The following is a 25051-nucleotide window of genomic DNA, read 5'->3' as shown; positions in this document are numbered from 1 at the left end:
ATCTATTCTAATTCACCCTGCAATAGCGTCAAACCCCTTCATGGATCCCCAAATTTCAGGTTATCTTGACATCCAAATGCCTCTGAGTGATTTCCCCATCTCTCTGGATAACAAAAGCTCTCCTCACGTGCACTCTGATGGTTGGCAGTGCTTCCGGGAATGTGGTCTGGAGGAGCGCTCTGAGGACGCATCCAGGATCAGCAGGAAGAGTCCTGCTCTGGTTTTGTTGACTAGAGTGGGTGGGGTGGCACGAGTAACCGCTAGTGGCTGTCCCTGCCCGGAGGTTTACCGCTGCTCCAGTTACCAGACTCCCTTTGGCTCTTCGATTATCCACCGGGCACTTGCTATCGGCCCATGCTATTGAGCCTCTTGGCGAGACAGGATATTCCTTTGCTGAATGAATGTCATAGAACAAGCAGGAAAAATAAAGAGATCCTTGTAATTCTGTCTGAGACCCCCTCCAGCCCCTCACCCCCCCACCCCAGCCCAGCAGTAGCCTCCAAACTCACCAGAAGGGCGGCAGCCCCTGTGACCGTGTAAAGCCCATGGGTGAGAAGGCGGGAAGAGCAGCAGACTGTCCGGAACCCAAAGGTGGAGGTCCTGAGAGGCTGGTGTCCCGGAGAGATGGGACTCACTGCGGCCAAGGAGGGAGGCCCTGGGGGAAGAGAAGACCATATGCAAGGAGGGCGGTGCCAGGGGTGCCACACACCTGCACGCACACGCACACACACAGCAGTGCCGCTGTGCCAGCCCCTGTGGGATGGGTCTGCTCTGTGCACCTGGCGCTCGTTCACGGCCCCCCCCCCCACTTTGCGTGGTGTCGGGCACCACGCAAAGGCACCCTGTGTTTTCACACCCCCCTCAGCTGGACCACACGTCCCCGGCCCCCACTGCGCTCACATCCCCCCGTGCTGCCCAGTAGTCTGCTCGTCCTTCGGGTACCAGCTCTTGAGCCACTTACGGCAAAAAAAAAAAAAAAAAACCCCTTTCCAGGCGTGGGTGAGCTCTCTCTTATCTGCTCCCTTACAACCCAGTCCAATACGATCCTTCACTGCTCTGGAGGTTACATGTGTAAGTTGACTCCTGCATCGCCCATTCGGAAGTACGTTGTAATTTTTTGCTAATTGACTTGTTGGCTGGTTGGCCACCCGGCTGGGTATTACTCATTTTGTTTGGTGAAGTGCATAGTTACAGGTGCTGCCAGCTGTGGGAACAGTTTCCTCCACGTCGACACTTGGGTCCTGTTGCTCTTGTTTTTCTTCATTCTAGCGCTTGACCACATCGCACCCTGGAGAGCAGAGGGAGACCGTTCTGCAGGCCTACATCAGCAATGACCTCTTGGACTGTCACAGCCATAGCCAGGTGGGTGAGAGAGGGGCCAGCGCCCAGCCAGGGCCTGCATTTCTGGGAAGGATCTTAGAAGGAGGAGGCTTTCATTTCATGCATATCTTCAGCGTAGCGACTGTATGTCAGCCTGGGGCTTCTGTTAGCTTCCGAAATCTGCTGTCCACCCTGGACACTGGCCCACTTTTCACTTCTAATGCAGAGTCCTAAACAGGTTAGTACTGCTTGATTCAACTCTGGAGCTCTTTTCTGCCATTTTTCCTTTTCCCAAATTCCCCGCTCTTTCCCTCACCCCACTGCTTACCATGAGTCCTGAAAACTCAGCATGACTTACAATGGGCAAGGCAGGTAAGCAGATTCAAATTGTTTTCATCTGGGCCTGATTTAAAAAGTGTCTTCAACACTCTTTGTATATAGCTTTGGACCAGATAGGTCTAATGGTGCAGCGGGAAAAGTATGGGGTTTAGAGGGAGACAAACTGGTTTCAAATCTCTGCCCCACCGACTATTGGCCAGACACCCTTAAGCAAATTTCTCAATCTCAGAAAGCTTTCCACCACCAAGAAGGGGCCACCTCCTGCCTCGTGAGGTTGTTGGGATGGTTGCATGTGGTCACGTGTGGGAAGAACTTAACCCAGGGCCCAGCTCGGAGGAGTCCTCCTCCCCACTCCTCATCCCTCTTCCCTGTTCTCAGCACCTGTTATCCTACCGAAGGAGGATCGAGGGCTTGAACATGCCCTATGTAGAGAAGATACTGCATCTCAATATTTCAGTTTCATCGTTACCAAAATGCTCTAAAAACTTCATCTCCCTACTGTTAGGCTTCACAGTGTGTGCCCTGAGTGCAGTATCAATACCTCTTAGGATCGCTGATGAAACAGCCCCAGAGAAAGCTTGTTGCACGTAATCTGTTGTGTGCACAGGCGACAACATTTAAGGGTTTTGAGTTTCTTCTTTGTACACAATCTCATTGTTCCCGTGAAACAGTTAAGTATGAAAAATAGTCCCTCAAATTCTTATTTTCTTTTCCTTTTTTTTCCTGTTGGTATTTGTAATGGCATGGAAACCAGCCTATAAGACACGAAGCCCCTGAATAATATACTGTCATGACTTACGAACTCAAATTCAAAGAGTGAATTCAATACTGATTCTTTCTGAACTGTGATATTTCATTGAATCTAAGATGTAATTTCTCCCCCCATTTTAGCATCTCCGAAACTGGGGTGTATCTAGTAGCCGATGGCCTGTTACAGTTTAACTTGCAGTGCTTTTTTCTTTCTTGGTTATATTTAAAAAAATAATATGTCCTCCTATGAAAGGTGTCTTAGGTTTTGTGATATATGATATTTGTCAAAATGCCGAAATCTTTATAGCCACTGAAAATGTCATATCTTCCTCAGGTCATTATTTTTAAGTGCTCTGGCTTATTTTTTTTTTTTTAATAAGGAATGAGCTGGAGTTATCTTAAGATGTCAGAGAATCAGCAGAGCAGGAGAACTCCTTGGGAAACATGAGTGCCGTGTCACCATGACACCAAAATAAATTGGGAGATATATATATATATGTGTGTGTGTATATATATATATATACATATATACACGTATATATATATGTATATATATATATATCCCACGTTTTGTTTATCCATTGATCAACAGACACTTGAGTTACCTCTACCGTTTGGCTGTTGTAAATAATGCTGCGTTGAACATGAGTGTGCACACCTCCACTTTCGTCTCAATCAGTTCCTTGCTTTTCTTTGTAGTGTCCGCATTTGCATATGTACCCTGAATAATATAGTGTTTGATTTGGGGTTTGCTGAGTAGCAAGCACAGACCTGGCTCTGCAAGGAAAGGGTACTGTTTCCATGTTAGATGAAGGCACCGAGGGGAAGATGACATGAATAAAATTGCTGGATTATAATCAGACGTAGCTTCCCTGGGCTCTTAATGGTCCCCTCTGGGGACATTGGTAATCAAAGTCAGGAGGGAGTCCCGGGAAGCACAGGGCCTCTGGCAGGGCTGAAAGGTAGGCCAGGTACTGGTTATCCAGCAGCAATATGTATGGCCAAGGGGAATGGTGAGCCGCTCTGTAATTTGGGTTTTTCAGCTTGCCTCGTCTACTTCTAGTTCTCAGGAGCTGGTCACATGAGAACACTCCTGTGGGGACGAAGGGACTTTCCACAGCTGATCCACACAGCAGGGTGTGAGTGGGGGAGCTAGAGCTCTAGAGCTTCATCAGAGCAAGGGCAGGGGTATCCAAGTGTGGATGAGTCTGGGCTCCCCTTACCCAGGTAGTTTGCACTCTGTTTGAAAATATGTTACATGGTGCACTACTTTGGAACCCTGGCCGTATTTACTAAAACCGCATAGTCTGTGTCCTAGCAAAACCACTCCTAAGTATAACCCCAACAGAAATGTGTCCGTGCGTTCAACTAAAAGATGTGTAGGAATGCTCATAGCAGCACTATTTATAAGAAGCAAAACACTGGCTATAACCCAAATGTCCCATCAAGAGTAGAATGGATAAATCACCTGGGATATATCTGTAAAATGGGATATATTGAGCAATGAGAAGGAGCACACAGCATACAACATGGATGAATCTCACAAGCATGATCCTGAATGAAAAAAGTCAGGTATAAAAGAATACATACTGCATGCCTTTATTTGTTAAAAAATTTAAAAACGGGCATAACTAACCTACGATATAAGAAGCCAGGAGAGATATTGCCCTTGATTTGGAAAGGGACCCCGGAAGGGCGTCTGGGGCTTTGGTAATGTTCTGTTTCTTGATTTGACTACCGGTTACCCACATGTCATCAAGCTGCACACTCATGATCTGGGCAATATTCTGTATGGATGTTATATTTCAATAAAAATTTTACCTAAATGAAGATGGTACAGTGGCAATAGGCATCTTGGGGATGACAGCCTTTGGTATGTCACTTTCTTGAGCCAGTCACTCAGCCTGTACTGGTGGCCCTCCACATCCGGGGCACAGCTGCCTTCCAGAAATCTCTTTTCACCAAACGTATGTTGATTCCTTGCAGCCCTTTCCTGAATTGGATCCCTGTTTCCAGTATTCCATACTGTCTTCTTGGTGAAGCACAGCCTTTAGTTAATAGCTTCTAGAAAAAGGATGGATGGGGAGTATATTTTTCAAGACTGTGTATGTCTGAAAATATCGTTACCCTTTGTATAGAACTCTGGGTTGTAAATAATTATCCTTCAGAACTTTGAAGATATTGCTTCATTGTCTTTTAGGTTCCAGTGCTGCTGTTGAAAAGTCCCAAGCCATTTTAATTCCTGACCCTTTGTATGTGACCTGTTTTTTCTCTCTAGAAACGTGTTGAATCTTTTCTTCTTCACCAGTGTTAATGAATTTCCCATTGATGGCTTTCATGATGTGTATTTGATTCACTGTTTTGAGCACTTTGTGAGCCCTTTCAATCTGACAACTTTAGTTCTGGGAACTGTTCTTGAGTTGTTTTGTTGATGATTTCCTCTATTGTTTTCTCTGTTCGTTCTTTCTGAATGTTGGGCCTCTTGAACTCTGTTCATTCTTTCTGTTCATTCCTTCTGAATGTTGGGCCTCTTCTTTCTGAATGTTGGTTCTCTAATTATCTTTTTTCTCATATTTTCCATGTTTTTCTTTTTGTTCCACTTTCTGGGAGATTTCCTCATCTTTATTTTCCAACCCTCCTGTAGAGTTTTTCATTTCCCTCTTTTGTGTTTTTTTGGTTTTTTTTTTTTTTTTTTTTTTTTTTTTGTAGCATTCTGTTGTTTCATGGATACAGTTATATCTCTGATGATATTAATGACAAATTTTTGTCTATTTTTAGTTTTCTTCTCCCTGCACAGTTTCATTTCCTCCAAGTTGCTTCTGTCCCCTGCCCCATTTGTTTTGGCCTTATTTTCCATGTTAGAAACTTTCCTTGAGTTCCTGGTAGACCTTGGTTATCTCCTAATGTTTAGAGTGGAGGGACTGAAAAGCTGATTGGCGGTTCTGAGGGTGAGGGTCAGGCCTGTAGGCATAGAGCTCCACTGAGGGTGACCCCGGTGGGCCATCTATTGGGAACCTCTGATTTCAGGAACTTTAGTTCTTTTCCTGTTTCCAGGGCTGGTCATTCTCCTCCAAGAAGTGTCTTCTAATCTGCCTAGAAGGTAACAGTCTGGTTGGCAGTGTTCCGAGAGCCAGGTAAGGGAAGAGGACGGGGGTGGCTCTCTGTTGAGTATTTATCCTGCCTTTAGGCACCACCCCTACTCCATTTTGGGTGTGGCAGCCCTGCTCACCTGTGCCTGCTGTCCTCCGTCCAGAGACCTTTTGTGTTGCCCTCTCGAAAGAGAGCGCTCCCAGATGTGTGATGGGAGGTGCACGGGAGGACAGCTGTGCAGGAGCAGCACGAGGGGGACCTAGCTGCTGCTTCCACCGCTTTCATTCATTCTTCTTGATTTCCCCCCAGTTCTTGAGACTTTTGAGGACTACGTGACATAAGCTGGGTGATTCCTCCTTGCCCGCTTGGCGTTCTTGGGTCTGCTAAGTTTGTTACCATCCTGCATTCCTGATTCCAAAATTGTGTCGTTATAGTTTCCTGTGCTGTCCTCTCTGTCCTTGAGGATTTGTCTCCTTAAAAAAAGCCATTTACTGTAGTTTGATGGTGGTTTTGGAGGGAGCGAAATTAGACGAGTGTTGGATCAATCGTTCTACCTGGAAGAACCTCAACAACAGTCATAGCAAATAGTATTGCTTACCTGGTGTCAGTCACCATTCTAAGTGCTTTGAATAATTAATTCTCCTAATTTGGAAGTCTGAACAACTTATATTTTTTTGCCAACTCTCAGGAAAACATCAGTTGGAAATCAAGACCGAATCACCTCTAATAAGTTCACTCAGAGGAAGAGAACATCAGACCCGCAGAGGAGACGTATGCTTCTCTCTCACTTTTCTTTCACTTCATGGCTTTTCCTCTTTTGATATAGTTTTCTCTCCCACAGAGGAATGTGCTGCAGCTGCTGCACTCAAAGAGCGAGGTGGTGCGGCAGTACACGGCCAGGCTCGTCAACGCTTTCGCGTCCCTGGCAGAAGGTGAGACGGCAGCTCTCCTTGCCGGCTGAGGGAAAACAATGAAAAGCTGAGAATTATGTTTTATTTGGCGGACGAAACTGAGGACTTAAGCCCGGCCGCAGCATCTCATATAGCTCAGAGGTGCTGCTCTGAAGAGGCAAGGGGGGAGCCAGGGTATATAGGAGTTTTTGCAGCAAAGATGAGGTAGACAGAGCATCAAAAGATTACTGTTAAAGAAAACCAGACATCTCGAGTTAAGGAATTCAGCACGTTTCTGTGTACGGGAAGATGCAAGAGTCTGGGCTCACTGAAATCATCCCTTTGACGGGCACCTCAGCGATCTAGGGCCATATCCTGTGCTTTCCCATCCTGAGCCTCCTCAGGGTGCACCGCTGGGGGTGGCTGCAGGGGCTGAGGGCTTGGCAGTGGGCAGCCCGTTGGTCTCCATCCTGAGTTCCCTCAGGGCTTACCGTCCAGAGTGGCTGTAGCAGCTTGATGGCTGCAACATCCTTTGCTTACTGATATGGCAGGCGACATTTTTTTTTTTTCCATTGATACCTTCAGAGAGAAGAGCTCGGTCTTGTGGATGTGTTTTTCCCTGTGAAAACACATTCTTCCCCAAGTTTCTTGGCAATGACGTGTTTCCTCAGTTTATTACTCTTTAATGCATCTAAGGTCTTTTGAAAAACTTAGTTGTTGTCATATTGCTGTAATTTATGTCAGAGCACATTTTGATGGTTTTGGAGTTTATTTTATTAGCCTTTGGTTTTATTTTGTAAGCTTTCTGGTACTGTAACGTAGTACTTTTTAGATTGCTCTCAAGATAGCAGGTAATGCATTTTTTATCATTTTCTACTTAAGGCCAAGTAAGGTTGGTGAAATAAAGTGATCCCAATAAGCACTATACCATGTCTTTCAAAAGACTAAGCCTTTTAAATCAAGAGGATTTGAAAATTCCCAAAATAACATGCCACCATAATTTAATTCAAAATGATTTTACAAAATGACATTACCTTCCATAAATTCTAATTTGTTTGAGCTCTTTTTAACATGAATAATGGGAGTTTTAAATTGTGACTGTATGACACTCCAAAAGTTTTTTCATTCATTTGTTTGTTCTTCCAGCCATTTAACAAACATTTTGTGATAAGCCAGGGTATGTGCCAGGGACCATTCATATAATACGGTTGAACTTTACGTCTGAAATTAACGTCATCTGTATCAAGATACAAGTTCACAACAAGCTAGTGATAGGGTTCCAGGTATGGTTCCTGACTTCTTCTCCAGGCCATGGGTGTGTCCAGAAAGCTCTACTGGGCTGCCTCTATTGTTAAGACTAAGGGGTTCATAACACACAGATTCATCACCCCCTTTTTCCTTGTGATCTGACTTTCGGGTTCAAGATTTTGGGTAGGGACTTCCCTGGCGGTCCAGTGGCTGGGACTTTGCCTTCCAGTGCAGGGGCTGTGGGTTCGATCCCTGGTCAGGGAGCTAAGAGCCCACATGCCTCGGGGCCAAAAAACCAAAACACAGAACAGAAGCAGTATAGTAACAAATTCAATAAAGACTTTAAAAACAAAAAATGGTCCACATCAAAAAAAATGTTTAAAAAAAAAAAAAAGGATTTTGGGTAAGTAAAAGACAGCGCTCTGCACAAGGACACAGTGATGAATCATGTTTAGATGACAGGAAAAGTGGTTTTCCATTCATTAGATAGTTGATTGAGTAAAACCAACTTGCAGTTGAAATATGCTTTAATAAGTTTTCTAGAACATAAAATTACCCAAACTCTACGTGTGTTATATGCAAAGTTTTCATAGAAAGTGGTTTTGGAGCATGAACTTAACACAAGATAAATTCTCTCCCTTGTTCATCTCTGGTTATATTATTAGGTCGCCGCTACCTTGCCCAGAGCACAACGGTGCTGCGGATGCTGGAAGAAAGGCTGAAGGAGGAAGACAAGGACGTCATCACCCGGGAGAATGTTCTCGGGGCCTTGCAGAAGTTCAGCCTCAGGTGCTGACCGTGCAGTAGGTCATGGTGGCGCCTGTGAAATCAACTTAGGGGTTTCTTAGCCACTGTTTTGTGCTTATTTGGTCCCAGTGACAATCCAAGATGCAGGTGATATTTTTCAGTGAATGCTTAGAAGAGGTTGGGTGGCTTTCTGAAGAAGAGCTGGAAAGTGTATCTCGGATCCACTAAACCGTCCTGCTCCTACACTCTAAAGCACTGTTATATTCTCCTAATGACCATTATCTCGTGCTGACCAGGTGCTAGATGCTAGATTGTGTCTCAAGCCACGTGCACGGTTTGGAGATGAGCACATGAATGCACCCCGATAGAGCCTCCACCTGCAAGTGCTCACTGTTCACTGTGGGAGAGGCACGTGTAAATGCACAATCACAGTCGGTGGGGTAGGTCGCTCTGTGGAAGTCAGGGGTGGAGCCTCCTGGGTCCTGGCCCACCCATCTCAGCCACCTGCCCTGTAGTCTCAGCCTGGACCTGGTCATGACTTGGGAGTGCTCCACGTTAGAGATTTAAAACTCAGACACCTCTTCTTGAAGCAGATCTGATGTCCTCCCAGAGCTTTTTTTTTTCTAAATTGGCAGCATTATTAAGGTGTATTTTACATACCACAAAATTTACCCGGTTTAAGTGTACAATTCAATGATTTTTGGTATATTTACCGAGTTGTACAACCATCGCCACAGTCTAATTTTAGAACATTTCCATCACCACAGAAAGAAACTTCATGCCTATTTGCAGTCACTTTTCATTCTTATCCCTCACCCCAGGTAACCACCACTCTGTTTTCCATAGATTTACCTGTACTGGTGTGGTCTTTTGTGACTGGCTTCTTTCACTTGGCGTAATGTTTTTGAGGTTCATACAAGTAGCATGTATCAGTACTTTGTTCCTTTGTGTTGCCGAATATCATTCCATTACGTGGATAGACCACATTTTGTGTATTCATTCATCAGTTGATGATATCTTGGTTGTTTCTACTTTTTGGCTATTACGCGTAATGCTGCTATGAACATTTGCATACAAGTCTTTGTGTAGACCCATGTTTTCTTTTCTCCTGGGTAGGTATCTAGGAGTGGAATTGCTGGGTCATATGCTAATTCTTCCAGAGTCCATATTCCCTGATGACCACCTGACTCTCTCGTTGACTACTAAGAATTTAAGTACCTGAGTCCCTAACTTTTTAGGGACTGTGGTTAACATCTGACTGACTCTCACTAATAACCTAAAACCTGAAAAGGGACATATTCTAAGTGTGTATATGTTTTGTGTGGGGAAAGCTGTAGGTATGTAGTTCCTACTATTTGCCATGTCCCTGCTGATGAAAATTTCTTGTTCTACCTATATGAATTGAAAGAACTATAAATAATCTCCAGAGTTATTACTTCCTCAGATCATAGGAACATGTTTCTGTTTGTTTATAAAGATGATTTAGCTTGATGTTGACTATATTTGAAAAACTTTTAGAAATTTAATAACTGTAGTTATTATAGTGCTTAGTCCCATAAATTCTTAAGGTTGACATGATAGCATCCACTGTAACACATTATGATGAGGCACCGGATTTTGTAAGATTTTCCACCTGGACCTTGGGTAGAAAATAATTCCATATAAATTGTATTACCCAGGTTACTAAACTACCCTTATTCTATAGAGATCTGAATCAAAATGGTATCGAGCTGGTTTTATATGAGCTGGTCTTCTTTTTTGTATTTCTTTATTTTTACATAGCTCAAGGTGCCCAAACTAGATTATATAGACTAGACTTTAGGTAAAAATCTGTTTGTCAGTGAACTATTTCTATGACTCTGTTTCCTGGGTTAAGTAGACCAAAAGCTATCAATAAATACTTATTCAGTATTTGAAGTAATACGCTGCTAATTCTAAATATTGAAAAGGAAACTTTCGGAGTAGGAAGTCTCCTTACTGCCTTATTTTTCTTTAAACCTTTAGTAATATCCCTGAAAGGTAAAGAATTTATTGTTGTAGTTTCCGTTGTACAGGTCTAACAATAAGATACTCGCCAGCGTCCGTAACTTCTGTGAAGTTTCTTTTCTGATGGGCACCCACACTGCTATGTACTCTCACGTGAGAGGTTTCTTGCTAACTCCCTGCAGGCTGTTTCATCCTAGGCGCCCACTGCAGACAGCGATGATTCAAGACGGCCTCATCTTCTGGCTGATTGACGTCTTGCAGGAGCCTGACTGCCTGTCTGACTACACGCTCGAGTACTCGGTGGCCCTGCTCATGAACCTCTGCCTCCGGAGCACAGGTCTCACTCACTGTTGCCGTCCCCCTGCCCCCGGCTCTGGAGAACCCACGAGCCTGACGTGGTCTGCCTTTCGTTTCCCTCCCAGAAAACACAAAACAGAAAAAGAGTGTGAAGCATGTCCAGCTAGGTAGAAAGCTATTGAATCCCTAAAGCCAAAATACCACTCTGGCCTTGGAAAGAATAATTTATATATATATATGCAGTACCCACATTAAGAGGAGATTGAATTGCATTACATTTTTCTTCACCTTCATTGCATTATTCAAAGGTAGGAAGTGAAGAATTATGATCTGTTTTATCTGGAGACAGAGAAGCATGTTCCCAAGATTGCACAGGATTAAGTTGGTGACATTAAACCAGGCTTCCTGCCCTTAATCACAGTCCACCTTCCCCACTCCACCTCGTACAGACAGCGATTCCCACGTGACATCTCACGTCATTTACGTCTTGATCAATAAAGGGAATGATTTTAGCTCTCCTGCAGGTTCCATCCCACTTAAATGATCTGTTCCCTGGGATGGAAGAAGCTTCCTTGGAGAGGTGCCACGTCCGGCCCATGGCTGACCTCTGTCTCAGCAGCAGCCCTGGTGTTGGGAGAAGGCTACCTGGATAAATAGCTCAGGGGTACTTGTTAGAAGCTCCTTCACCCTCAGACGCCTTGGGATCTGAACCACCTAACTGTGTGTTGTTGACTGACTAAATGACTTACTTCTATCTTTTTTAAAAAAGTAGCATATGCAAATTTCCTAGCTTTAAAACATTCATCAGATTATAATTGGCTTTTCTTTATTATCATCATCAGTTTATTTGCAGCGATTGTCATGATGATGTTTGGAATTTCTGAAATAGCTGTAGGATTTTTAAGTGATGGCGTGTGCACTTGGGAGGAGAGCATGGCTCTTTGACTCATCGAGCTTTCAGTGTAGTGAACAGCTCTGACCTCCTGATAATAAGAACTGCCGCCACTTACTGAGCACTGGGAGTGTGCCGCCCTGTACTGCGCTGCCGGGACTTCCCTGGTGGTCCAGTGTTTAAGACCCTGTGCTTCCAATGCAGGCGGCGCAGGTTCGATCCCTGGTCGGGGAACTAAGGTCCCACAGGCCGTGGCGCTCGGCCAAAAAAACCCAAAAAAGCAAAAAAACTGATGCTCTCTTTATGTCTCATGCTCCTGTCTCCTTTTCTCATATTGCTTTGGGAAACTTTAGTGTTAACATCCTGAGATATACTGAGCTACTTAATTCTACATCGCCCTTTGAGGTGGACATTAATAATCCCCAAGGGACCCCAGAGGAAGAAGTTGGGACCCAAATCGGTGAAGTGACTCATCCAGGGTCACACAGCTCACAGGCAGAGGAGCCAAGGTTCATATTCAAGTCTGCCTGACTTGAAACTGTGCCTCTGAGTTTAGACATGTCCTGTTTTGTTTCTCTCTTTTCCTCTTAAAGGGAAGAACATGTGTGCCAAGGTGGCGGGCCTCGTGCTGAAAGTTCTTTCGGATCTGCTCGGCCATGAAAACCACGAGGTACCCGGTCAGCGCCGTAAGCCCCGGGCTTGGGGGAGGGTGGCCTCGGGTACTTACTGCACTTGCCCTCTTCCAGGTATTTGTATAAGCTACGTCAGGGCTTTTATCATTTTTAAATTCTGGCACCCAGAGCAGGAGGCTGTCCCCTGGCTTCCCGCTGTGAGCACGACTGCCGTTCGCTGGCCTGTGCTGCTCCCTCCCGGGGGTTGTTTCTTCCTCCTGGTCACCTCCCCCTGCTTCACTCCTCCCCCCATGTTGACACTCCTCTGTTGGGTTTCATGTATGTCCATGGACGTGTATGTAACCTGAAAATATATTTAATATTATGGGTGTGTTCAATTTGTATTAATAACATTGCCCTCTAAATCTCATCCTTTTCTTCCATTTTCACTGTGTCTTTAGGACCTTTCTCTGTTGCTTTATGTACGTGTAGGTCGTTAACTCTCGCTGCTGCACAGGAGCCCCTTGTTGGCAGCCCTCCCGTTTCACTTATCCAGTCCCCCAGGGGTGCCCCGTTTGCTTGCCTTCACCCCTCTGCTGCCACAGCCGTCCTCGGCGGACGTGGCCGCACTTCCCCCTCGAGGGCCAGAGCCGGAGCTTCCCTGGGGCGTAGACACCCATCACCGCTGGCTCACCCCACGTGTCAGTCTTGGGTCAGAATCCTGCCGAACTGTCCGCAGGATGGCCGTCCTTGCATCTGCTCTCATCCGTGTGGTGCTCTAGCCAATGGGCGGCAAGCCCTTTTTCAATAAAATAGAGGTCTGGATCCGCTAACACACACTATGATTATTCTCTCACCCGCTTTCTACAAATGCCTTTGTGGAAACCATGACATAACTTTGCACCTGAAGCCAAAACCTCCACAAAGATCTGCCCTCTTTAGCCAGCTCCTGATAGACGTTAAGAGTCAAACAGAGAAAAAACCAACAGGAAAAAGAGGATAAAGTGTATAAATGGACAGTTTACAGAACAGTAAATCTTGATGGTCTGTAAATATGAAAAGATCTTCAGTTTTGCTCGTAGTCAGGGAAATGAAAATAAAAACAACTATAGGATGTCTTCTCTTACCCATTAGATTAGCAGAAATGAAAAGTGGTAATAAATCCAGTTCTGGAAAAGAGTGGTGGGAAATGAGACCGCCCCCATTGCTGCGGAGAGACTGTATGTAGCATGCAGTCCACTCGAAAGGGAAAGCCCATTTATCAAGCGGCTGCCATGTACCATGTCCTGTCTGGCTTGATGCTAGGGTTACCTATGTGAGTAAAACATGGTTCCTGTCCCTGAAGAGCTCATGGAGAGACCTAAGTATAAGTTTAAAAATATACTAAATCCTGGGAGTTAGCTGGTGGCCTAGGGGTTAGGATTCTGGGCTTTCACTGCCGTGGCCCGGGTTCAATCCCTGGTCAGGGAACTGAGATCCTGCAAGCCGCGCAGCGCAGCAGGCAAGTAAATAAATGCTGAATCCAGCGCAGAAGCGGAGGGAGGTATGTACAGGGAGCAGAGCAGGCTGTCTGGGGGCTCAGGAAAGGCTTCCTCTGAGATACGTCTGAGCTGAGTTTTATTTTTTAATTAATTAATTATTTATGTATTTTGGCCACACCGTGCGGCCTGTGGGATCTTAGTTCCCTGACCAGGTATTGAACCCGCACCCCTTGCACTGGAAGCATGGAGTCTTAACCGCTGGACTGCCAGGGAAGCCCCTGAGCTGAGTTTCAAAGGATGAACCATAGGTTTCCAGATAGACATACATGGGAAGAGCGTTCCCAGCAAGATGAGCTGCTAGAACCAGGCCGGGGCATGTCACAGCGTGCTGGGTGTGGGGGGCAGTCCCCTAAGTGGAATCTGTGTAGTGTGAATTCCAAGTGGCAGGAAGGGAGGAGCAGAGGAAGGTGATACAGAGGCCAAACTTTGAAGAGCCCTGTGTTCTACAGTAAGGAGTTAGGACTTTCCAGGTAGTTTCTATGAAAGGTTCCCGAGGTCGGGGGAGGGATGATTTGGCCCATGCTGTAGAATCTTGGCAATGATATGATGGTGGGATTAAAGGGTGAACATAGGAGGCAGAGAGGCCCTTTTGGAGATCTCACGTAGCCTAGGTCATGGACGATGATGCCTGAACAAGGACTGTAGCGGCACCTATGGAAAAGAAGGGTTCCCACTAAACATGGCTTGGAGACCCAACCCTGGAGGGTAAGAAGAGAGAGGAATCAGTGATGCCTCCAAAGGTTCTAGCCTGAGTCACCAGGATGACAGTAATTCAGCAATGACGTGTAACGGGAGTTAAGCTTCGGGAGAGAATGATGCCCTTGGTTTTGAACTCTTAGTTTCAGCTGCTGCCCTGGGACGTGCCAGTGGAGATGTCTGTCATTTGGAGACCTGCATCCTGGAGCTCAGGGAGCTGTGGAGGTGGCAGTGCTCGCCTTCCTCGCTAGCCAGGCTGTTCTCAAGGGTAGTGTGTGATGTTTGAGTTGTATGGTATTTGAGAACCTGCAAATGACTGTTTTTTCTCCCCTTAAAGATACAGCCGTATGTGAATGGAGCTCTGTACAGCATCCTTTCTATTCCATCCATTCGTGAAGAAGCAAGAGCAATGGTAAGAAAACGTGCTGTGGGATCGGTCAGCTCCTGTCAGTGCCACGTTCAGAGGCTATTAGAACAAGGGGTTCCTGACGGGGCCCCAGGGAAGGGCTTCAGATGGCTTCTGAACTCCCTGAAATTGTATCCCAAATACATATTTGCAGTTTTCTGGGGAGAGAGTTTGTGGTTTTTATCAGATTCTCAAGGGATCCCAGCCGACAGGATTAAGAACCACGGCGTCAGAAGTTCCTAGCAGGTTTGTTTTTTGGAAAGTTGTAGACATTTTAAAAAATTTAAGTGACTCATTTTAATTGGGGGCTTTGGGAATGCTTATGGATTTCATAGTAGGAGAAGCTTAGCAAGAAAATGATGAAACGGAGAAAATCGTCACCCAGATTCACCTCCAGGCTTCCTGGAAGAATTGTGGTGGCAGTGAGACCTGGGGCAATCAAAACACTCCTCTAATCTGCAGGCATTCTGATAGCAACCAGGTGGAACAGATAAAACTGATAAAACTGTCTGGTTGGAAAAGAGTTAACTGAATATTTAATGTGTTTACTTTAGTGTTTATATTGGAAGCATAAAACAAACCTCAGGTGATCAGCATCTTCTTTTGAGATGACAAATGTTTCTAGATCTAATCAAAACCACTGGAGTTTTGTCCTTTTTCCTTACGACATGTGAAACCGTGTGTGTGTGTGTGTGTGTGTGTGTGTGTGTGTGTGTGTATTAAATGCTTAGAATGAAGGGATTAAATATATTTCCATCGTCAAAACACAGGCTAAACTCAGTTTGAGACCAATGAAGCATGTTCTTCCACTTGGCTTTGCTTACTTAGAAGAATTACTAAATCTTCTAATGGGTCATCTACAGTTACATCAGCAGTTATGCCAGAGACAAAAACTTATTTCAGATCCATTCTGTGTGGTCACGGTAAACAATGAAACTTAATTGCCTACTGCTTTTAAAGAAAAAAAGAAATCTGCTTTTTCAGTACAGAACAGGGGAAGATAAACTTGATTAAATTCTGCATTATGGTCATTCAGTCAGGTCAAAGAGAGGAATTGTCAACCAAGGCAGAGAACAAGGAAGAAAACATGTAGGTTGAAGAAAAAGAAAGAACAGAGGTGACATGGAGTCCAAAAGCATGAAGGGCAGACATCCAGGGCACAGGGGTGGAGAAGGCGGACTTAAGGGCAGGAAAGGGACAGGCACCAAGTGGGGGGAAGAGACTCGCTGTTGTCGGACACGAGAGGGGTGGCCCTTAGAGATCATCCAGGCCAGAGAGAAAAGAGATGGAAGAATGGGACAGCCTCAGAGCCCTGTGCAGCAATATCCGGAGGTCTCAACACGTCTGTCATTGGAGCCCCAGAAGGAGAGGGGAGAGAGGTAATGGGCAGAAAAAGGGTTGAATAAATAATGATGAAAAACATAAACACAGTAATAAGGCGTCTAGGAAACCCCCAAATGTTTGGAGATTAAACAGCACAATTGAATTAGTTTTCTATTGCTGCATAAAAAATTACCGCAAAGTTTAATGGCTTAAAAAAAATTACTGCCTCACAGTTCTATGGGACAGCCGTTGGGGAGCATATTAGCTGCGTGGTGCTGGCCAAGTCTCTCCTTTGATTTTAGTGAAGACTTCAGCCGGAGAGCCGAGGGCACAGGGATCCGCTTCCAAGCTCGCTCTCGTGCTGGCTGTCGTCTGGGGACCTCGTTTCCTGGCCAGGGGACTGCCGCCTAGGGCTTCTCTCCACATGGCAGCTGGCTTCTCCCTGAGGGACCCTACAGAGTCAGAGAGTGAGCAAGACAGCAGCCAGTCTCCTTTATGACCCAGTCTCAGAAGTGGTCACAGGACCGGCTCGGGTGCAGTGTGGGAGGGACGGCCCGGGAGCACGCATTCCAGGAGGGAGGTTCGTCTTGGAGCCTGGCTGCCACTCGCTTCTAAGTTGCCTCTGGATCAAAGAAGTCGCAAGGGAAACTAGGGCTATTCATCTTTTGACATATATCACCAATATTTCCCCAATTTTTCATTGGTCTTTTACTTACGGGGTTTTGGTTATATGACAGCTTTAATTATAGTTAAATCCATTAATATCTTCCTTTATAGTTTCTGACGTAAGTCTCTAGACAGCCTCTGAATTAACTGACTCTGAAAAGAAAACGTAGACCACTTAGATAAAGGTGTAAGTAGCACACGCTTCCCTCTGGCATTTTAGCAGGGATCAAAGTCATAAGCAAATGGAGGAAGGTTTTGGACACTTCACCTAAGTAGTTACCTATTTATTTGTAAGAGAGGCCTCTAAGGGAGGATATGGCTTCAACAGAGCTTTTCTAAAACCCTGAGATTCCCTCTCATTTCACTCTTATCCTTGAAGAGGTTTTTAGATTGATAGAGGGTATTACATCCTTTCCCTTCATTATAAAACAGTAATAAAGGAAGCCAGACAGTGAGGAGAACACGATCCATAATCTCACCAGCCTAACACCTGCTCACACGCGAAAAGCCGGGGAAGAGGCGGCAGAACAGACGTTCAGACCGTGCCGGCTGTGTGTGTCGGCACGGTCCTTTTGGAAAGAGGTTCAGCGGTATATGTGAAAAATTATGGAAACCCACCTATTCTGCATTCACTCAGTTTCCTCTGGTTATTGATGCAGAGGAGAAGAGCTGTGTGCATGAGGAGGCTCATTTCAATATATTTCTTTTTTATAATTTTATTTTATTTTATTTGTTTTTGGCTGTGTTGGGTCTTCGTTTCTGTGCCAGGGCTTTCTCCAGTTGCGGCGAGCGGGGGCCGCTCTTCATGGCGGTGCGCGGGCCTCTCACCGTCGCGGCCTCTCCCGTTGCGGAGCGCAGGCTCCAGACGCGCAGGCTCAGCAGTTGGGGCTCACGGGCCCAGTCGCTCCGCGGCATGTGGGATCTTCCCAGACCAGGGCTCGAACCCGTGTCCCCTGCATTGGCAGGCGGATTCTTAACCACTGCGCCACCAGGGAAGCCCTCAATATTTTTATAATAGTGAAAAACCAGAACATACATGTCTGGTAATAGAGGACTCGCTAATGAAATTGTGGTTCTTTTGCTCACAGTATTAGTAGCTATTGAAGATGATAATTAAGAAAAGCAGTATGAGACAGTATGGAAACTTTATTGTGTAATGAGGGATAAAAGCAGAATATGACATTATAATAACTCTGTGTTTGCAACTGTGTAAAACATTTGTGTGCTTGTGGAAAATGAGAGAGAATACATAAAAATTAGATTAGTACCAAATGCCACTATGGTGGTCTTAAGATAATACCAAAAAAGAAAAAAGGAGAAAAAGATACATGTGTGCCCTGAGGCCCATTTGAACTTTAAGAGACCACCAAGATCTGGGGCCGGAGAGCAGATGCGATCAAGAGGGCCACCCTAATGCTACCCCAAGGCCTCCTGCACCCAGGGCTGGAGTAATTGTCAGCCAGGAGCTCTTCCCTGGGACCGAAACCCCAGCCGAACATTGCGCCCTGGGCTGGAGCAGACCAGATGCTCTGTCAAGGCTCTCAGAGTCTCTGGGAGAACCAGGGAGCTGGGCTCAGAAGCCACAAAGCCAGGAGAAATGCCCACACACTCCACGGGGCTGCTCCAGTGATATCCCCACCGTGCCTTGCACCAATGCCCCGGGCCCAAGCTCACACTGCAATGCCAGAAACTCTGCTCTGCTGTCCCTGAAGGGCGGGATGCCGCCTGCCCAACTGTCACAAAGACGGGTGTTCCCCGTGTGCCTGATTCTTCACATTGCCCACTTCTGAATCAGTCTCACGTGGGTGCATATGATTGGCAGGACCTAGGTCATCTGCCTGCACCCTGGCCGAAGGGAGCCTGGGAATGCTAATATTCTGGCTGCGGCCTTGGGAAATGAACACATTGTAGAGCAGCTGTTTTAAAAGTGTTCATCAGCTACAAATGTAACAGTTGTCCATTACAGTTGGTAAGCCTGTTTGCTGTATTCCATGGCATCCATTATGTGTGGGCCTTTCAAAATTAGTGTGGAGGGCTTCCCTGGTGGCGCAGTGGTTAAGAGTCCACCTGCCAATTCAGGGGGACACGGGTTCGAGCCCTGGTCCAGGAAGATCCCACATGCCGCGGGGCAACTAAGCCCGTGCGCCACAGCTACTGAGCCTGCGCTCTAGAGCCCGTGCTCTGTAACAAGAGAAGCCGCCGCAGTGAGAAGCCCGTGCACCGCAACGAAGAGTAGCCCCCGCTCGGCACAACTAAGGAAAGACTGCACGCAGTAACGAACACCCAACACAGCCAGAAATAAATAAATTTATTAAAATAAAAAAAAATTAGTGTGGAAATCTTACTGAGAGAATAAATTGATATGGCATTTTTAGAAAGCAATTTGGCAATATGTATAATAGTCCTCAAAGATATTAATATTCTTTGCCCAGTAATTCCACTTCTGAGGCTCCATACAAAAACAGGAACAAAGACTCATGTATCAAAGTATTCATCACAGCATTACTGATCATAGTGGAAAACAGGAAACAACCTAAAGGTTCTCCACGGCTCTGTCCTGACCCTCTTCTCTTCTCACTCTGGGGCCACCGGGAACCTTGTTTGCTCCCTTGCTTCTGGGACCACCGCGAACCTTGTTTGCTCCCGGCTCTCTCTTCTGAGCCAGAAACCCCTACCAGACACAGCAAGCACAGTCTCAACCGCTTATTAAGCATCTCCTATGTGCCAGTCGTCAGACTAGATGCCTTTTTTTTTTTTTTTTAGGTATAATTATGAACAGTGAAATGCACAAGCCTTACATATACAATTCAATGCATTTTGACAAATACATATATTTACATAACCAACACCCAATTATATCCTTTAAAAATCTCGTGTTAACTTGAGTTGCCATCCTTATTTTATAGTTGAGGAAAAAGGCTGGGAAGACTTAAATAATTTGACCAAGGTCACACAGCTAGTTTATGGGGAAACGAGAATTACAATCCAGACTTAACCTTTCTAGAAGGTAATGCTCTGCTTTAGATGATGGGAACTCACCGTGTTCAAAACTGCACTTGGCGCTTCTTCTTTGATTCAGTTAGAGCTGTTGATTCCAAACTGGCCTACCTAAAAAGGAGCTTACTGGCTCAGGTAACTGAAAAGTCCAGGCATAAGCTTCAGGCACAAGCTTCAGGCACAGCTTGATCAGGATTCACACGTCACTTGACCCGTTTCTCTACCAGCACCTCTGTACTCTGCTCCCTCTGCTTTGGGTTCAATATCAGATACACTTTCCCCTCGTGGGGGTAAGAAGGCCTCGTCAGCTCCAACCATACATTCAAGTCCCACAGAAAAGAGGAAGGAGGGGAAATAGACATTTATGGTCAAGTCAGTATCTTACCTCTACATGTCCCTGGAATTCTGTTAGTCAAAATTGAAAATTCTGATGTCAGTGTTTTGTAGTAAATAATGCACGCTGTAATGACTTTATAATTATTTTGATAGAAAAAGAAGGATGGCTGTTCAAAAAGAGGTTCTATTTGTTCTTTTACTTCTCTGAACATGCGGCTTTACTTTTCAAAGACCATTTTTGGCCCTAAAATCCAGAGGGCAGTGTATAACTACAGGGAAAACGTGGGAGAGAAGCCACCTCCCCAAACAACATACTGCCACAGCTAAGAGGAAGACTTAACACAGTAAAGTTTTACAATAGCTTTTTAAAAAAGAAATGTGTTATAATTCGGTCGGATAGTCAACCAAGAATACAATAATTTCCTTGTGAATTGTCAAAACAACAAAAAGAATGTTTAGAACTGAGCAGAGGATTTTTATTGTGCATATGCCTTCCTCCTGAAAAAAGAAGTTTTTTGGTTTTTTTGGTTTTTTTGATTAGGTGAAACTACTCCATTGAAAAGTCGTTTTTCTCCCCAAAACTGAAATGTTAACTCTTACTCTCTCGCATGCTTCTAGGGAATGGAAGACATCCTGTGCTGCTTCATCAAAGAAGGCAATGCTGAAATGATCCGCCAGATTGAATTTATCATCAAGCAGCTCAATTCAGGTCTGTTTAATGCAAGAATCCATTATGTATCTTTTGAATCTTTCACATATGCTAGAAAGACACGTGGACTTTCTTAGAGGGGCTTGTCATGTCTTAGAATGCATTCAAGGGGCCTTAAGGGAGGTGCAGAGACCCAAGTGAACCCACAAACGGAAGTTCAGCCAGGTAAGCAAGGCCACTTTGTCCCATGATCAATAGTCTCTCATCACACTTTTGGCTTACAGTCAACAAAAAGAGTTCAAAAGCAGTTGCAGAAACCCTTCTCTAACTGGAAGTTCTCTTTATGCGGGCCTCCCCCTCCTAATTATTTCCCCCAGACCACTAGGGCGGCTGTCCCAGGGTCCAAGGGTCAGATAATAAAAACAGATGCCAATCTTTCCGGCACCACCGTGGAAAAGGCCCTTGTCCTCCCACGTTCATTCACTCCAGAAGAGTTCATGTTGCCAACCAGCAACGTGGGAGGATGTGACCCCCTTTCTTCCATAACTGTGACCACCCACATCCCATAATAAGCAGGAAAGGAAGGTAAAGGAAGCCTTGGGTGGGACCGGGTGGTGGGGACGCTCTTAGCTCTCCCTGTGGCCCCCTGATGCCTTGATCCTGACTTGTACACATGCCAGAGGCACCTGGCACTGCCAGCATCCAGGGTCAAGTTTGTCACTTACGTCTTTCTGCATGCCCTGGTCCACATCACTGAAAGTCCAAGTGCACAGATTCTGTTCCTCACACGAACGCAGGTAAAAAATGAATCTCCTGATCTCTACTCTAGTCCCAAGGCAGCAGCTTGACCAAGGCCAAGCAAAGGGAAGTGCCTGAAGCCCTTCACTGGCGGAAGCCCACAGGTGGCTCTCCCAGCTCCTGGTTCACAGCTGGGGCTGCACAGGCCAGTTCACTTGGGGAGGTTTGAAAACCCCCAAGGTAGCACCCCACGCCAATTAAATCAGAATCTCTGGAGGAGCCCCAGGTACGAATAGTGTTTAAAACTCCCAGGTGACACACTGGTGTGCAGCCCTGCCTCGGGGGGACACAGAAATGGAGAGGCAGAAGGAGGGGATTAGAGGGCTCCCCATCAACAGGAGGCGGCCGGGAGAGCGGCCGGTGAGGTTAAACCTTGGCTGCCTTCAGGCTGGGGGCCCACTTCCACTTGAATGTCCTCCCCTTTGGTTTTTATGGAGCAAGTATAATTCCTCCCAGACTCAGGTGGGCAAGGAACAGATTTGTATTTTCTGCAGCAACTGCATTTCTGACTTTGCACTTCCATTCTGCTAGGCGGGCACATTGAAACAAATAATAAAAGGAAATAAAACCTAACCTCAGTCCTGGCAGAGGTTACTCCCTAACCTTCTCTGTGCAGGCCACAGTTTGGGAAGGCCGGGGAATGCTGGGAAGAGTTGTTGCCTATCTGCTCTGAGGTCGCTAGCTATGCCGAGACCTCCCTCCCAGGCCAGGAGTCCTCTGCAGCGTCAGGGTCAGGTTTGGGTTGGGAACCTTCTTCAAGGCTGACTCTGTTTCAGTCAGTCTATCAAGACACACTCACCTCTATTTCCTTACCAGTCTTCCCTCCTCCCAGGCAGCCAGAAAGCAGGGTGCCTTGTCTCTCTGGCCAAAAAATCATCTCTTCCTCTTACATAAAGCTGGCCCTTGGACCAGCATGCTGACGAATGTGAAGATGAGGGGTCAGTCTACATTTCTGCAAGGGATGTGCTTTAGCAAGAAGTTGTCCTGGACAGAGCCAAAGCCTTACAACCTTGTGTGTTCAGGACAGACTTGGCATCTACCTGCTCAGCTCCGGAAGTTCCAGTTTAAATGGAGTGCCTGCAGTAGCTCTTTTTCATTTCAAGCACAGAAGCTGTTCTGTATCCATAGGACAGTGGCAGGACTCCAGAGATGATTACCCAGGAGTCTGCTACTTTGAAGCAAAATTAGAAAGTCATTGAATCTGTGGGTGGAGGACCAGATACATACACATAAATACCTTAGGATACCTGTCAACAGCCATCAAGTCAAAATGAATCTACAAGCATCGTGCTTAAACCTAGAGGAGGGAGAGCTGGAGAGTTTCCATCCATTCCAGTCTTCATCCTCAAGGGGAAATTGATAGCCGAGCGTGAGTTATGAGTCATTTACTAGTTTAAGATAGGTGAATCTTAAACTAGTAAATCTAGTTTTAGATTTTACAGTCCTTTTTTTAGAGTATCGACTTTCTTGTTTTATTTTAGTGAACATGAAAACATGTACATGGGTTTTCATAATTCAAGTCCATCTCAATCCTCTAGCACTCTTTTTCTAGTGGAGCTTTAAGGTCCTCAGGTACAAAAATTCCCATGTGTTTTAGAACTCTAACCCCACAGGAGGGGAAGGACTGCTCTGGCGAAGCCTAAGGGGGAACTCCCGGCCTGGTGATGTGACAAGTGGAAGTGCATGGCCAGCAGCAGCAGGGAGTTTTGTCCGTGACTCCAGCGCTCAGCAAGGGGGACCGGCAGATACCAGCCGGTCACCAAAGAGAGGACAGGGCGACCTGACTGGTCACTGGGCAGAGCAAGGCGGAGCCGGCTTCCCCGGAGGGCCCTCAGGAAAGAAGGGACGCTGGTAACTCAAGCGCCCTGTTGTTGGGCCCACGGCCCAGGGAGCAGTGTGGGAAGCAGGGCTCGTGTCCCCGTCCTCCCGGAGAGGAGGAGCTGAGAGGCTTGTAAGGGACTTGAGTTCACAGGACTGCATTGTTCCGAAAGTAGGTTGAGTCTGAGCCCACAGGGGAGGGGGAGGGGGCAGTGTGGCTGGACTAGCCTGTGGCCTCATGAAATATCTGAGATTCAAAAAAAAAAAAAGGCGTTTCCATATTTGAAGAAGAAAGGTTTAATTTACAGTTGGTGGTAAATATAGCAGCCTCCCCATTGTGAAAGCCACTTACCGAAGGTGGGAAGGAGCAGTGCTGTTCAGGGGCTGGGAGGGCATAGACGTTGGGTTATCAAGCTTCAGCCCAGATGCAGGTGACACAACATCCTCCAGTATGCAAAGTAGCTTCCACGACACCGGCACCGCCCACGGTAGGCGTGCGAGCCCTGCGAGTGTCCTGCTGGCTTCGGTCCAGCCGGGTCAGTGGAGTCCTTCCCTTCAGAATGAGGGCGGCGTCGAGGACAACGGGAGTCCCGGCGTTTCTACGCATTCCCTTCTAGGAAATGGTTTTGGGGTTTGGTTAAGTCTACGTGCATCCGCCGCCTTCCTAAGTGTGCTGGGCAGTCTCTTCAGCGCCTTTGTTTCCTTCTGTCCTCCTATTTCCCGTTTGATTTCCTTTCCTCTTCTTTCCGGCTTTCTTTACTTTCATGTCGTCCGTTCAAGAAATGAGTGATAATAAGGAAGGTGCTGAGTAGGTCAGGTGCTCTGGCTCCGGGGACTCACCGTCCAGTGCAGTGGGTGAGAAACATACCCAGACAAGTCATAGCCATTCATTCATTAGTCACATGGTATAGAGAATGGTGACTCATGGGCTGTAGATGGATTTTGACATGACAAGCTTTTTCATTATTTTTCCTTCAGACCTAAAAGGTGGTGAGTACTGTCAGAGAGTTCTAGAGAAAATGCTGAGAGGGAGGTGACTGCTCAGTGAGGCATCAGGGAAGACTTCGTGGAGGAGAAAGTAACCAGCTTCTACATAATGCCTACTGTGTACCTGGCCCTGGGCCAGGTGGTTTGGTTCTGGTTTGTTGTAAAAGGCCCCCAACAACCCTAGGAAGTAGGAGGTCTGATACCCATTTTACAGATGAAGAAACCAGAGGCTTATTCTTTCTCTGACTCCACTGTGCTACTAATTTATTCCTCTTTTTTAAACTCTTTTAAGATCTAGCAATGAACCACGGGAGCCTTCGGGAACTCTGCCTGCCATGATCACTACCCCAGCCTCTGTGGAAAAATCATGGGATTTAGAAATAGACTTTCTTTGAATGTCAACTCTCACGTGCTGGGAATGTGACCATAAAAAAGTCCTTTATCCTCTGTGCCTCTATTTGCTATCTGCTATAAAATGGGAATAAAAGTCAACAAACCCTCACTGAGGATTAAGTGAAATAACACGTATGACGCTATCTAGTACAATGCTTAGCAATAATACTAGTTTACTTTCTTTCCCCTAAGTTACTCTCAAATGATATGTTGGCTTTTAATTTTTCTCATGCTACTACTAATGTGTTCTGATAAAAATGGAGAGAGATAC

General features: G+C 45.9%; 1 protein-coding gene across 14 annotated transcripts in view; it reads left to right on the top strand.

The window, feature by feature from the left end:
- Positions 1-25051, top strand: part of ARMC9 (armadillo repeat containing 9) — a 156239-nt gene that overhangs the window by 56947 nt on the left and 74241 nt on the right. For 12 of the 14 annotated variants that reach the window (XM_068544238.1, XM_068544237.1, XM_068544239.1 and 9 more), the window contains exons 13-21: positions 1270-1362; positions 5464-5543; positions 6188-6270; positions 6341-6431; positions 8303-8440; positions 10553-10707; positions 12153-12229; positions 14745-14819; positions 20754-20844. In XM_068544238.1, the coding sequence (XP_068400339.1) occupies positions 1270-1362; positions 5464-5543; positions 6188-6270; positions 6341-6431; positions 8303-8440; positions 10553-10707; positions 12153-12229; positions 14745-14819; positions 20754-20844 (883 nt within the window). The remainder of the gene's footprint in view (positions 1-1269; positions 1363-5463; positions 5544-6187; positions 6271-6340; positions 6432-8302; positions 8441-10552; positions 10708-12152; positions 12230-14744; positions 14820-20753; positions 20845-25051) is intronic. The other 2 variants (XM_068544245.1, XM_068544243.1) reach the window with 1 other exon arrangement.

This window comes from Eschrichtius robustus, chromosome 5 (assembly GCF_028021215.1).
Source record: "Eschrichtius robustus isolate mEscRob2 chromosome 5, mEscRob2.pri, whole genome shotgun sequence".
Classification (NCBI taxonomy): Eukaryota; Metazoa; Chordata; class Mammalia; order Artiodactyla; family Eschrichtiidae; genus Eschrichtius; species Eschrichtius robustus.
The sequence above is the reverse complement of the archived record's forward strand: the minus strand, read 5'-3'. Positions and strand labels throughout refer to the sequence as shown.